Below are 15893 nucleotides of genomic sequence, written 5' to 3'. Positions count from 1 at the left end.
TCTAGAGAATCAATAAACAAGGGGCGAGAGACGTGGGAGAGAGGGGTGAGAAAGACAGAAGGATGAGAGGAAGAAATGAATAATGTGATATGAGCTATGAGGAGGGGGGGAGGAGGGTGGGGAGAGAAGTTGAATTCAAAGTGCGGTGAAGAGGTGGAAAGAGAGCAAGCGATCAATATGGAAGGTTTTTCTTCCCAAACATCTTTTATCTACTTTAGAAAAAAGAGCACACAACAATAAATGAACACAAAGCTGAATTTCATTTTTTTGGATGAAGCACTTTATATGAAGCTGAAGTATAGCTGGAAACAGTGAGATAGAGATAGCAGAGAGGGACGACACAGAAGCCCATTGTTCTGCTGGATAGCTTTACCTCCGTCCTGAGGCCCGAGCAGATTCTCCATGGACCTCTCCCTCCCTTTCTCTCTCTCTCTCACCCTCCCTCCCTTGTTCACTGTGCAGACTGTTGATTTATTGAGTCATACATTAAAATGCTCATTACTCCTACGTACTTTTCCAAATTCTCTTTTTCTTTCTTTCTTTCTTTCTCTCTGGTTTCTCTCTCCTTCGTTCTAGTTTCTCACGGAAACGCCATCTGAGAAATCACCCATACAGTGGGGTTTCTGTTGGTGGCCTCCATCCTGCCAGTTATTGGAGCCAGACAATCCAAATTTGAGTAATAATAGGAAGGCAGCCTGGGTGGAGCTTAGGTGTGGCTGATTTCGATATGTTCATACACTAGTTAGTCAGGCAAATACACTCTGTAATATAACCTTTTTTTAGCCTTTTTGGTAGTTCACCTTCAGGCACTTTCACATTCGCTTCAACGTTCAGAATTTGCATTTTTGACAACATTCACATGTGTTTATTTTAGGGCTGTCAAAGTTAATAATAACTTGTTATCGCAAATTTGTTTTAACGCCACTAACTTCTTCAATGCATTAACGAAACTTGCGATTTTTATCTCGTAGCGGGCTCAGTTTTAAAGCTAGAGCGAAAATACTGGCATCATATCCTAAGAAATCCATCTGTACCAACCATGTCATACTAGCTTGTCGAGAAGGAGGCTAAATAACGCTCAAAACTTACGCTAAATTTTGGCGAGGAAAAACTGTCATGGCCATTTTCAAAGGGGTCCCTTGACCTCTGACCTCAAGATATGTGAATGAAAATGTGTTCTATGGGTACCCACGAGTCTCCCCTTTATAGACATGCCCACTTTATGATAATCACATGCAGTTTGGGGGCAAGTCATAGTCAAGACAGCACACTGACACACTGACAGCTGTTGTTGCCTTTTGGGCAAATACTTGAGAAATCTCCTCTTTAAGGTACATTTTGAACAGATAAAAAATGTTTATTTGCATTGCTGCCACTCCTCCAGCTGCTATCTGTGTTTGAAAAGAAGTCATTTTTTTATCTGAGTACTCAAACTAGCAGAGGTGACTGAATCCAGATGTGTATTGTGCTCTTGTGCGGGGTTTGTGGAGAGACGATAAGGGGACTGACTCCGAAGCCATTGTCGAGGCACCCGGTGCGTCATCGCCAGTTCTGACCTTTATAAAAGGATAGGAGTCTCTCTACTCCCGCCGTGGACGAGTTACTTAAGGTGAAGGAGATCGATAGCAACCATATAAGGCCACACACATCAAGCATTGACCTGATTAAATTTAAAAAAAAAAACATGTAGTATTTGCATTAATATAGCCGGGAGCGTTTAAAAATCATCCCAAAAAGTTTTGCCTTTGTTCCACCAGCGTCTCTGACACTGTGTTTACAAAATCTCAGGTTTTAGCTCTAATAGACACATACTGTGTTGTCAGTTGTGTGACTAAACTTCTGTGTCAGGACAGTTTCTGTAATCTCAACGCCACCCGGCTGCATCCATCCTCCTATTCTTGCGTGAAGCCTGTTTAGGCCCGACGACGCTCCCCGGTCGCACATTGCTTGTTTTCACAAACTCAGGCCCCACTTTTGTATTCAGACATTGTATGGGACATCTTATCCTCCTCCCTCTTCTCTTCTCATTTGTCTATCCTCTCCAACCAGCCCCTCCAAATCCGTATCCATCCATCCATCTGCCCTGAATCCACTTATATAAGAAGATAGGGTGTAAATATTTTGGTGTGGAGAGTGTCAGCGCGTATCTCCCCCGCCAGCGGGCCGGCAGCAGCCTCAGTCCAATCAGCCATGTTTGTTTGTTCAGCTTAAACTGTTTGTGCCTTGTTTTCCGTGGCATGCAACTCCCTCCAGCTTGAATAAAGTGTCACACTTTTTTCTTTTTTTGCCTTTTTTTTTCTCCCCCTCCATCTCTCCTCCCTCCTCCTCCCCTCTCTTTCGCCGTCTGTGTTTTCCTGGAAGCGAAGATAGATAAGCCTGGTGGTGCGGTGTTGTGTATGTATGTGTGTGCTTATTCACGCACCAAGAGCAAGTGTGTGAGTGTGTGTGGGAGTTGTCAAAGCTGTCAGCATGACGGGAGTTGTTCTGGCCTACAGCCTAGTGTTGAACAGCAGCCCTTTACTCCCAAACAACAAACACACACAAAACATCTGTTCTGCACACCACAGTATCCTGATGCAACCCATTTCTTATTGATCAACAATTGATACGCCATGTTTACAGCTGGTTTCTGCAACATCCTGTAGACGTACCTGTCGAGGGCGCCTTATTATTTCACACCAGTGTCATCATTCCAATATCTGCTATATATCCCCCCCTAATAACAACAACTCCCAACGTGACCCTATAAGCCAGGAAGTGATCTGCACTGTCCAAACACAATGTCACAGCCCCTCAGATATATCCAATTCCAATGTCATGGCTGCGTCTCCAGGTGGAATTTGAAAGAGTGACATTCTTTTCGTGGATGGCTTATTTCCCTCCCTCCGCCACACACAAAATAAGCAATCTGGAGATTTGTAATGGTTTGGCCCAGTGTTGCAGGGCCCTGCTAATGTATTTCATGCTTGTTTAAGATCTTTGCATGCTCTTTACAAAGGTGCATTGTGATAGGTGCTTCTTATTACCCTGTTCTGTATGGAGTCTAAACAGAGTGGAGGATAGCAGGAGGGAGGGAGGGAGGGATGAATGGATGTTGTTTTTTCTTTTCTCTTCTCTGTCAGTCTCTTCTCACTCTCTCCTTTTTCCTCCCCTCTCCAGTGATCTCTGCATGCCTATTAATGTAGCAGAGGAATGCCTGTGTAAACATTCTTGTTTCTCAGTCCGTTTCGCATAATAGTCGCCTGTATCGCCTTTCTCCTGACCTCACTATCTGAAACCAATTACACCAGATCCATTTGGGCTGAATCTTATTTTCATAAGGATCCCCGTGTCGCGGTCTCCGTCGCTCTGTGTGTTATTTTCCCTCCTCTTATTTTTTTTTTTCCAACCTCAGTGATGGATATCAACATCAAATATGCCTCTGAGTGCCTTGTTATTTATATAGCAGGGCCCTGGCTCTCTTTCTCCCTCCTCTCTGTCTGGCTTGCTCTCTCATTCTGAAGAATGTGTCACATTGTGCTGTTTATACAATGTGCGCATTAATAGACTGGGGGGGATGTCATTTTTTCTTGCATAGCAACCCAGGTTAAATAGGCGGCGCGCACCCGCACTCGTCTGTGTGCTCTTCAAGCAAACTTTTTGATGACTTTTCTTGGCATTTTGTGCTTTTTCTTTTCTTCGAGATGAGCTCGCCGTCTCTGTGGAGTGGGGAAGTAGGGTGGCACAAATTGGTGCTTTTTACTGTAATGGCTGAATACTCCGAGCCGGTGGAAGTTTTGTTTTTCCTCCCTTACCTTCCACACTCACAGACCCCCACTTCCACGGAAGAGGTGACAGGCAGTTTCAGGCATGACAAACCACTCTTGGAAAAACTTCAGCCGGTGTTGATAAGGTCTGTGTTATGTTTGGAGAAGTATAGTCTGAGCAGACTTCTTTTTCTAATAAGCCCGGGTGTAGTTGCTCCTGCGTGTCACCTCTCATACCCGCACCTCCCTCTGTATTTACCTGGCATGGATATTGGAAGTGCACTTAAAAAACATCTCTTTTCTTTGTACTCTTGACCGCGCGTAATATATCGAGTGGCTCTCTCTCCCTCTCTCTTGACTTTGGATATAACACAGCGAGTCATTATTGATTCACACACGGATAAACATTTCCTCCCGACAGCTACCTCGGGTTGCGCTCATCGTCAAGCAGCCTTCCCCCTCTAACTACTGTGTGTGCAGGACTCCATAAACCTTATAATTACTTTGATTCACCAATCACGGTGAGATTAATTAGGGCCCCGTGTTTTAATTAGCAACGTGATTGGCTGCATTCAAGGAATTTGTTTTGTCTTTTTTTTTATGCCTTCAGTGAGAGAGGAAGTCAAGCAATGTTTGATTTCCCAATCCATTTTGGGGCGAGTTGACTGCAGGTGTTGATGTGTAGGTGCCACCGCAGGCAGGCAACCTTTAGTATGTGTGTGTGTTGTGAAGAAAGGCCATGGCTCAGCTTACAGATGTCACACACATATAACCCGGTGGCGACTAGGCTCCTCTTACCAAGGAGACGGATCAATGCAGTTAGGACCCAGTGCCAGTGTAATGTGTTTGTTTACTTCAGTTCAGAAAGCCTGGCTCCTCCTGAGCACCCAGACAGACAGACCCCCCCCCCCCCCCCCCACCACCCTCCACCCTCTCCATCAGCACCACCCCCACCACCACCACCACCACCACCACCACCTCTACCTCTTCAAGCATCCCCCCTCCCAGCTCTGTCTTTTCATAATTGATCAGGAGGTGGCTGCGTTCCCTGAGGGGTTAAGACATGGCAACTTTTTTTTTTTCTCCTCCTTCTCATTTTTTTTACTACCTCTCTCTCTCTCTCTCTCTCTATCTCTCTCTCTCTCTCTCCCGTCTTCTCCTCTTGTTTGCTCAGGATCTCAATGTACTAGTTCAAACATTGTTCCCACCAGCTGGCAGAGCTGCGCCATATGCACGCCCTGTCAAGGCAGCTGTTGTCATGGATACTGGCAAGCACCAGAAAATAAAAATGAGCACCCCTGATTCCTGAGGAAGTGTCACTCTCTCCATCTTAGTTTTATTTATTTTATTTATTTTTTTACTTGCTTCTCCTCCTACTCGTCCTCTTCTTTTTTCATCAAAAAAAAAGCAACACCTGTGAAGTTGTTGTGTTGTGTTGTGTGTGTGCTTTTTTTTTTTTTTTTCTCCCACTTGATGCTCGTGGGCCTGAAGAATACAAGGCTTGTGTGGTGGTGGAGCAGCAGCAGCAGCAGTAGTAGCAGCTGTGCACAATGTTCTTTTCTGCCAGACTCTTTCATCCATCTGCTCTTGAAGAATCGGGGAGTGAAGCTGCTAGCCCAGCTGCCACCGTACCTGTGAAGCTGGAGCTCGCTCTGTCGTTCGTCGTCACACACATTCAGTACACACACACACACACACACAGCCAGGCGGGAGGGGATCTGTAATCCCATCAAACCCTAGAGAAATAAATTACACCACATCCCAGCCTCTCTTGATTCTTATCATCTGCATGTCTGGCAAACACATCAAACGCTGCTGATGACAAATTTTACAATTTACAAATATGATTTTTCAAACGTGTAAACAGCCGTGAGCTAATTTCATCAGACGGCGAAAAGGTCTCTCTTTCTCTGTGTCCGTCTTTCTATCCATCTATCACCCTTTTCCTTTGCTCATAAGCATCTTTAATGCATAGTGTGAAACCTGGGCTGCTAGTTAATTCACTCTAAATGTAATCTGATGTTGATTTTGTCAACTTTAATTACAGCTCCCAGGGACACTTCACATGGCGCTGCCTCTACTTCAAATTGATATTATGAATATGCAAATGTGGTGGTAATTTGCCGAGAGAAGTGGGTATTTCAGTTGAGCACACACTAGACAGGTCAATTCTACTGACGCTCTGTCTTTTTTTTTTTTTTTTTTCAGCCCACCACCCCCCTCTTCACCCTCTTCTTCTTCTTCAGGGGTGCTCTAGACAAACTGTATTTATCCTTGATCACGGTGCTGTGAATTGTTACTAAAACGTATCTCCAACGTAGTGTTAACCAATGTGTTGTGGAAAATACCAGGTGATATTTGACAGGGTTTTCACTCACAGATGACTGTTTTTGTCCCTGAAAAATGTGAATTATCTCTCCTGTCAGCTTCAGGAAATCTAATAGTTTATTCTCAGTGTCTCTTCTTCCTCCCTCCCTCCCTCCCCATCTCTCTTTTTTTTTCACAATGTCTTTTGTCTTGTGTTCCTTTTCTTCCCAGGCCCTACAAGCAGCGAGGCAATTACTCTTGCAGCAGCCAGGCAGTGGCCTGAAATCTCCAAAGAGCCAGGACAAGCAGCGTCCACTGCAGGTAAAGCAGCCTCACCGTCTAATCTCTTAAGTCCATCCATAATACATGCTCCTCCGAAAAGAAGATTTCCTCTGTTCCACAAGTGTGTTTGATTTGCAATCCTCGGACCTGCCGCTGGAATCCTAAAGCCGGACGAGCCGGTCCCCGGGAAGCTAAGCGTCACATAGACACGAGAAAAATACAACACAGATACAGCTCAGAGAGCAAAGTTTCAAGTATACAGCTTATTTGTCAGTGAGGCCTCTAAACTGGACAGTAGTTAATACGGAATGTAGGGCTGTGTATCGGCAAGAATCTGGCGATACGATGCGTATCACGATACGTGGGACTCAATATATTTCGATTAGGGCTGTCAATCGATTAAAATAGTTAATCACGATTAATCACAAATTAATCAAATGTTTTATCTGTCCAAAATGTACCTTAAAGGGAGATTTGTCAAGTATTCAACATGGAAGTATGCAAATATACTCTCTTTATGCAAATGTATGTATATATTTATTATTGGAAATCAATTAACAACACAAAACAATGACAAATATTATCCAGAAACCCTCACAGGTACTGCATTTAGCATAAACAATATGCTCAAATCATAACATGACAAACTGCAGCCCAACAGGCAACAACAGCTGTCAGTGTGTCAGTGTGCTGACTTGACTATGACTTGCCCCCAAACTGCATGTGATTATCATAAAGTGGGCATGTCTGTGAAAGGGAGACTCGTGGGTACCCATAGAACCCATTTACATTCACACATCTTGAGGTCAGAGGTCAGTTTTTCCTCGCCAAAATGCATCGCAAGTTTGGAGCATTACTTAACCTCCTTCGCAACAAGCTAGTATGACGTGGTTGGTACCAATGGATTCCTTTGGTTTTTCTAGTTTCATAGCTACAACCTAAGAATCGCAACTTGCGTTAATAAAGAAATGAGTGACGTTAAAACTAATTTGCATTAATAGCGCGTTAACTTTGACAACCCTAATTGCAATATATTGCGATACAGTAAGGAAGGCGATATATTGTGGGGTTTTTTTTTAATCTAATTTTAGAAATTAGATAGTATAAAGAACACACCACTATATGCATAAAATCTGAGTTCAAAATCTGAGTTTATGCAATCAGAACAGTGGGATCTACATTTGCATTTATCACAGTCCCTGTAACATCCAGCATCATATCACTACTGTGAGAGGGCACATCTCTTTGCAGATGAAATAAGGTATTCACTAATTGCATGTAAACTATGAATTAAAAATCAATACATGAGGATCGATACAGTATCACAGAACATAATATTGCTATATTTTGTGATATTTTCTTATGTGAAGTATAACCAAAGGTTGTATGGTAGGATCTGGATGCTTCTCTACACTAGAGATCCGTGGTGTTGTTGATCCAGAGGTTAGTTATTTGAAAGACCTGTCAGCCTGACTAGTGGGTTACACAGACTGGCGCTAATTTTAACCGCCTGTCACTTCCACTCCTCGTAACTAATTTGCCTTATTGATTCGTGGAGCTGTCTATTTCTGTTGTCAGTGATTTGGAAAAGGTCACACTTGTACACATCTGCACACACTCACACGAACAGTCGCACACGCTCCCCCACATATATATACGCATTAACACATCCTCTTTCTTCCCCGGCATTAAAGATATTTCTCACACTATAGCGGGTCTTTTCATTCCGCTCGTTTAAGTCAACAAGACCGTTAGTTCCTGCCTCAAATTACGTAAGGCCCCCTTGACATCTGCTCCGTGTTTTTATTATTAGTATTTTTTATTATTTAATTTTTTTTTTGCCCGTTTTTGAAATTGAAGTGTGGGAGTTTGTGCCCTCCACTCGGCTAATAAGTACTATCAAGGAGCAATGGTTTACCTCATTAGGGGGCTCTGTGCATTTCATTAATGTCAGGGAAATTGGCGTTAACCTCACCCGTTGATATTTTCACAGAGTCTAACAATGGCGACACCTTCAATTGGAGTCACACCCCTGTGTGCCTAATTACGTACTGGCGAAGAGATAAGGTTGGCGAAGACTCAGTCATGCTTTTTTGCATTTAAATAATTCGACTCAACCTCATCAGGAGTGTTAATATTATCAGTATATTCGCACGTAATGACATCAGAATTATAGGGAGTTTATTTATTTGAGTGTATCTATTTAGCTGTGGGGAGAAAAAAAAAACTGGAATTGTTAATTAAACAAAAGCTCTCTGTCGCTTATTGTCGGGGTCCATTGCTCTCCGTCTATTTGAGGTTCTGTATGCCAAAGCGAATAGCTTCAAACAAATGGGATCCTGATCTACAAATGCCTGCATAGTCACCAAGTACAATACATACATGGCAGGAGGAACAATATTGAACGAGAGCAGTGTGGTTGCATGATAACCGTCGGCCCTGTGTCCAAGCCCCTGCCTCTAATAACACCCAGCAGATGGTAAATATTGAATATTTACATTTGCTTACTCCATCCTTTCCTTTTCGCGTTGGCGATATGAATCAATATGAATCAGAGGGGCCTGCCGATCGGCTCCCAACTAATCCATCTGTTGATCCAGCCTTTATTAACATCCTCACCTCTTTGTTCCAAAAAAAGTCTCCACGCAGAGCGTCACCGGAGAGACTCCCCCCAGTGATGCACACTAGCACAAACAGGGCTCATTTCTACTGTGGGAATATGCTGCTGTGTGCCCTTGAATCCATTCATTTCAAATGACATTTTAGCTGTAATACTCCATTGTGCAAATATCAGTATAAAGCAGTAGAAACTTGATTAAAAAAGCCTTGTATTGCTATTCTTATTGTTCTATTTCTTCCCTCCTTGTCAGTACCAGCTTTTCTCCTTGTCTTGAGGGAGTTTACACAATAAAGCTGCATTATTTACCTGGATTATGAGGCCACAATGGGTGCTATAGTGCAATATTTTATTAGCTCCGCGAGCTTGATAAGAGTCAACGGCAATCAAGCTGCATGTTTTCCACCGGAGGAATCAGGCGGATTGATCCCCTTGTATGATTAGCACAGCAGAAAGTGGGGGAAAGGATTAATATTACCATGACATCCTGCTTATGGTAGAGATACTGATAAATCCTCCGCCACTCTTTTTTCCCTCTTGTTCCCCCCATCTTTGGTATTTAAGAGCGGGAAATGATCCATAGATCATGGCATGTAAATTATTTAGTACACAAGCATCTAAGTGCCTCAGCTTGCAGTTTTAATTACGCGTATTAGCGGCTAAAGGCTCTCGCCTGACTAATTCTATCCGCTCGCTCATCGCCGCTTCTCAGGAGTTGATGATGCGGAGGCAGGCAGCTCTGGCATTCGCACGCACACACACACACACGTGTAAAAAAAAAAAAACAGTCCAACAAACACACATATAAACACACGCGCAAGCTGCTTCTCCACATTTGCGTAATGTGACAGGTCTATTATTACACAGTAAGCCCACGGGAGCACTCAATAAACACCTATTTCTCCCTGTAAATCCCCCCCTGCCTCCGCCATGCTGCTTACACGGCTCTCCCAAGGCACACAACACCCTCTCGTCTCCCTGCTCCTCTCTGTGGCAATATCCCCCCTCTGAAATGCATTTATACACTGACATTTGGAATACAAATAAAGAAACGCGGACAAGGAGAGGCGGAGAGGATTACAGTGGCCTATGAATCTGACAGTTGTTTCGCTCGCGCACACACACACACAAACGCACATAATGCATCCACATATAGCCCGCGCTCATACACAATGACAGATACTTAAAGTTTTACATAGCTGGATGTGACTTTGTGCAACTCCTTGTTTGTTAGTGGCTCTGTTGATCATTATTGATAAGGAGGAGGGCAGAGCTGGATTTAAAGCAGCTTAACATCTGCTGGGGGAGCAGGTTTTGTGCTCCATGTTTGGAGGAATGGCTCATGGATTCACTAGAAATCCCACAAAATACACTGTAACCATGCCATAGCTGCAATAGTTAATAGATTAGTTGTCAATTAAATTAATCGCCAGCTATTTTTGATAATAGATTAGTCAGTTTGAGAAGGAAAAAAAGTCAAAATCCTCTGATTTGAGCTTCTTAAATGTGAATATTTTCTGGTTTCTTTGCTCCTCTATGACTGTGAACTGAATATTTTTTGAGTTTTGAACAAAACAAGACAGTTGAAGACGTCATCTTAGGCTTTGGGAAACACTGATCGCCATTTTTCACCATTTTCTGACATTTTATAGACCAAACAACTTACCGATTAATCGAGAAAACAATCGACAATGAAAATAATCGTTAGTCGCAGCCGTAAACCGTGCCCCAAACACACCTGACTATCTTACCACATCTCCTCCTAACATGTCTTGATGTCACCCTGAGGCGTTCCATTGTGACACACCCACCACCTCTATATGTCAGAGGGCATATTAAAACAGCTAGAATGACCCCCCGTCTTGACAGTGTGAAGGTACCCTCTGACCTCTCCAACCAGTATTTAACATCCACTTCTTAACCATGCAAAGCCTGAGAGCTCACCACGGGGCGAGTGTTGCCGCTCTGCCCCCTTTCACACTATCAAGCTGTGAATACCTTTTTACAAGACTAATAACCTCAGTCCCCATCTGTGCAACGCTCGGCTCTAACTATGAATGTTTAAATATGTTATACTTAAGGTTTTATGGTCGGGAGAGATGTTGGTTCAGCCCTGTTTTCTGTAAATTCTACAGCTTCCTACCCCTGGCCAGTCAGATTGCCTGTGGGCACTGGGCCATCCTAGGAAGTGTCACACTTTTTTAAAGGTCAGGGCCACGCGTTCTTACCACTGAGCCAATACCACCTCGATAGCAGAACTCATCTGCTTATTGGCTTTCATCCGGAACACACACACACACACACACAGATGCAGGGAAAAGGGCTGCGACGCCAGGCTTGGAGTATAGGTTAGCTGACTCTGGCGTGCGTGGCTAAAGGATGCTAGTTCACATTTACATTTCTGAATATATCTTTCCACTGCATCCCCTCTGGTTGCATCTGAAAATAGAGAGAAATTATCACTGCGAAGGGGGGAAAAAGAGAGAGAGAAAGGGGGGGGAAATATTATGTTATTCATGAGGAAAACTTCTGTTGACTCTGAGAGAGAGAAAGAGAAAAAAAAAAACGTCAGCACATTTTAAGTCAAACACCCTTGGTTACTGCTTTTGTAACCAGAAAACAAGATTTTTTTTCTCTCTCTCCCTCCCTCTTTTTTTCCCCCCTTGCATTTACAACACCTACAGGACAAGATTGCTAAATTGCGAGGACAGAGCAGGTTCATCATTGTGATGCAAAAGAAGTTGAAATGCAACCCCAAGGCGAGGTAGCTGAGTTTCGGAGGGGGGGGATCAAGAGAAAGTGAGAGGGAGGGAAGGATAAAAAAAAAAAAAAAAAAAAAGTAGCTCAGACCTTTGATGTAGCAGCAACAAATTTACCTTGTGACAGAAGATACATGGGTGCAATAAACGAGTTATACCAGCCCTTACACATGCAATCAGATGATTCTGGCCAGGGTGTTAATTGGATCCTAACCGGCAGATCTGATACGCCTGGGCCCCGGTGGTGAGGGGGAAAGCCTTTCCAAGTGATGAACTATAATTCACTGAGCTGCTTGAAGCACTTGTAATTTACTGTGTGTCACTGATGAAGAGGCTGATCCAGTGGAGGCCATATTACCTGCAACATCAGAAGGAAGTGTCTCCCCCCCCTCCTCTCTCTCTCTCTCTCTCTCTCTCACTTTCTTTCTATTTCAGCACACTCCTCTCTCTTCTATTCTTCATTCTCTCCCCCCTCTATCTGTCGCTCCCATTTACTCTTGAAATATGTGCACCTGCAGGGAGGAATCAGTCGGGAGTGAATCGCGCCAGTTTAATGATAAAGGTGTAACAATTTGTACTGATAATGACACAAACAATGTGCACAAGCAATGTCACACAGCAGCAGCAGCGTTGTGCACACTACATTGGAGAGGCTTAATCAATGACTATCTGCATGTCGAGATAAATCAATATGGAAATTGTGCTAAGCCCGTCCCAATCTCCTCAGGCTTTTTTTTATTAGAGGCTTTTGCATGATGGGTCTTTATGTTATGATAAATTGCACTTCCCATGCACTGCTATGGAAATTGATTTAGGAAAACATTCGGTAATCTACTTAGCTTCAGTCCTGACAATCTGGAGTATTGATCTCCCTAAGCTGAAGACACGACAAGAGCGCGTGTGTGGCTTCCTATGTGATGGTAAACACACGTGTACTTTCTCGCAGGCTTGAACTTCACAGCGAGGCCAGCTGCCCCGTAGCCTCGGTGGTCCTCGAGTGGAGAGTCCCGGCTATCAATAATCGCGTGGCCATATTTGGCAGTAATTGGCTAGTAAATGAGCAGCGTCAGCTGAAAGGGGGAGTTGAGAGGTCAGAAGTCCACCAGCTACGAGGGGGGTCTGAGTTTGGGCCCTCTGGGATGCTCAGGAGATTGAGATGAAATATGGACGGGGGGGGGGGGTGGAGGGGTTTCTCCCTTTTTCTTTTTTCTTTCTCTCTCTTCCTGTGTGTGAAATGAAGCTAGTGGCTTAATTAGCAGCGACTCTCCCTGCCAAGGATCCACAGTAATTACCGACTAGGACCCTTCCATTCCTCATTGCGGTTATCTGAAGCAGTGTCTGTAGCGCAGCTCAGTCCCCTGTCCAGTGCTTTTATACGGGAACAACCTCTGTCGTTGATAACCGCCCCCACGTTCGTCGCCCCCGCGATGTTTACGGCCGACATCTGATCACCAGCCGCCCCCCCCCCCCCCCCCCCCCCCCCCCCCCCCCCCCTCTGCTTATTACCGCTAAGTGAATCATATGGAAGGAAATCGAATAAAAGGAATTCCTCTGTGCCGGACTTTAATTGTTTAAGTTTGAACTCCACTTATCTTCCGCTTTAGGTAATTTTGTAAAAAATCATAGCTGTAAAGATAAAGCGCCACACAGTGGAGTGGGTGTAATTTGCTGGAAGTGCATTTGTCCATTGGTCCAGACAGTTGGAGTTGGTGTTTTTGTATTTAATGGCAGTTAAATCAAACATAACGAGAGACTCGGGTGCCTGGAAGAGATACCTGAGCTCTTTGCTGGAAGAGCTTGACCTTTTGCTTTTTTGCATTGGACAGGCTGGTTACAGGCTGCGGGTGTGTGACAAGAGCGCTGTAATGATCTGCTTGTTCTGGTGAGGGCCCCACCAGTGTTTTCACATCAGGAGCCAATTTAAAGGTCCTTTGTTTTGCTCTCCCAACTCTGAGGGGCAAACCACATGGTTTCAAAGTTCAATGTCAATACAGCTCATCGAGGCACATCAACAAATAGGGGTTCAAACAGTGAACGCAGTTAAAAACAAGCATGTTTCTTACTAATGTTAGCAAACACATTCAAAAGTAATTTGCAAACTACTCTTTTCCATCCAAATGTGCTCCATTAAAAACAGGAGAAGCACCTTTTTTTCTGTTATTAAGGTCCCCAGTGGCCACATGAGCTGCAGCTAATTTCAAACCATTTAATAAATCCCATTAATATTTTTTTTTTGTGCACCAGTGTTGGAAATCCATCCTTTTTTGGATTACAGAGGCACAGCCCCAATTGGATATCATGGCTTCCCTCTTCTATAAGCGAGTCTACTCACGGCGCGCGGATGTTTACGCCGCCGCCGTCGTCCCTCGTAAATGCTCATTAATTTTATCCCGTCGTGGCAAAATCATTTTCTAGGAGAGGCAATTCAGCCTCCTGTTCCTTTCAATTCACCGCTCACGTCAATCAAGCCCCCATGCAGTATCCTGCAAAATGGAGGTGTTATATTCCCGCAATTATCATGTCATATACTCGAAAATGTAAATGAACGTGTGTGTAAAATTAAATTTATGGGTTGTCAGTGAAGAATAAGAACCAGGAGAGCAATTACTTATCTGCTTTCATCTTGGAAGCCTCCGATACGTCAAGCAGAAAAGCATGCAGTTAAACGCTGGAATTAGCATTGTGCTGCACTTCACAATGGACGTGGGCCACTGCCTTTTCTCCCCTCTCTTTCTTCCTGCTGCCTTTTTTCCTTCCCCTCTTTTTGTTTGGAGCACCGGTGAAATGAAGATGATTATCACCCATTACGTCTCTAAAAAAAAAAAAAAAAGCTAATGAAAGGAACTTCCCAATTTCATAACCTGGTTGTTTGCTGTTCTTTGTTGAAAACCTTGTTTGGTTTTACTCGTCAGTCGCTGAAATCCTGCATTATTCATTTACAGGTATCTGACTATGAAGGCTTATATACACAATGGAAAAAAGAGTTTGAAGTGCAATTTAGATTTAATTCCACTTTATATATGCATGCGCATACATTTAAGTTTAAGTCCTACACGTCTAAGCCCGCATCCCTTTTGTGAACCAAAACATCTTTGTGCTCGCATCCAATTAATAGTCTTAATGAGTGCATCACTCATGTTGTTTCTCAGCTGCACTCGTCCCATTGTCACGGCATCCAACACAAAACCAGGAGTGACTGCGGGGGTAATTACTTACCTAGCAAATGTACCTTTAAGGGTTAATAACATCGAAGGTGTAAGCACGGCATTTGCATAATTACACACGGACTGTTTAATTTGCAACTTTTTGACGGCTTTTGTTCGCCACCTCGCTTATTGTGAATGCATTCTCTTTTGGCACTCTTGCATAGAGGAGTCCAGGAGAAGAAAAGAGATGTACCACCACAACATCCTCCTCTTCCTCCTCCTCCTCCTCCTCCACCGCCTCCTCCACCACCACCTCTCCCACCTTAGATGGAGTCCCTTCTCTCTAAGACCCTAATGAACAATGGAGGCAGGATTTGTTTGAATATGAATATGAATGTGCAGCGGGGCCGGCTGGAAGTTGACCTTCAGCTGTGATTTTCAGTTCATCAGGATTAGTCAAGGCGGGCGATCAGGAGCCACTAATGCATAATGACTTCTAAAATGAAAAATGTGTAGTGACCATGCAAATGTCTCGGCTAATCAAAGAGGGGGGAAAACCTGGGGTGGGGGGTGGGCGTCGAGGAGAGGAGAGCTAAACAAGGACGTGTCAAGGCCTGACAGAGAGAGAGAGAAGGAGGGAGGGAGGGAGGGAGAGACATGCATGGAAAGTAATCAAGGCAGCTTGATTAGCTGGCGATGAGGACAGGGATGTCTTATTGGCCCCTTGACGCACCATATAGGCTAGCTACTGTCATGGCAGCTCTGTGCCAAACACTGTCGCAATTAGCGTCAGTGAAGGTGTTACTACATGTTGATGTTTTAATTGTGTCATAAAGCTTGTCTTTCAAGCATCTATGTTGACAAGATGCAACAAAAAAATGGTACATTAGTGCATTATTGTGCCAGAAGCTGATTGAATTACCTTTTTAAAGGTCATATAGGGAATGAAGAGTCACTCCAATCAGTCTAGTGAAGTGTGTGTACGTAAGGAGAATCAACTGGTGAACCAGTGTGTTGAATACTAAAATCATTCACT

General features: G+C 43.9%; 1 protein-coding gene across 9 annotated transcripts in view; it reads left to right on the top strand.

Annotated features, from left to right (window-relative positions):
• foxp2 (forkhead box P2) overlaps positions 1-15893 on the top strand; it is a 123789-nt gene that overhangs the window by 69969 nt on the left and 37927 nt on the right. For all 9 annotated transcript variants that reach the window (XM_037760173.1, XM_037760171.1, XM_037760168.1 and 6 more), the window contains one exon: positions 6285-6374. In XM_037760173.1, coding sequence (XP_037616101.1) covers positions 6285-6374 — 90 coding nt within the window. The remainder of the gene's footprint in view (positions 1-6284; positions 6375-15893) is intronic.

Source organism: Sebastes umbrosus, chromosome 23, assembly GCF_015220745.1.
Source record: "Sebastes umbrosus isolate fSebUmb1 chromosome 23, fSebUmb1.pri, whole genome shotgun sequence".
In the NCBI taxonomy this organism is placed as follows: domain Eukaryota; kingdom Metazoa; phylum Chordata; class Actinopteri; order Perciformes; family Sebastidae; genus Sebastes; species Sebastes umbrosus.
This window is presented reverse-complemented; position numbering and strand designations above follow the sequence as displayed.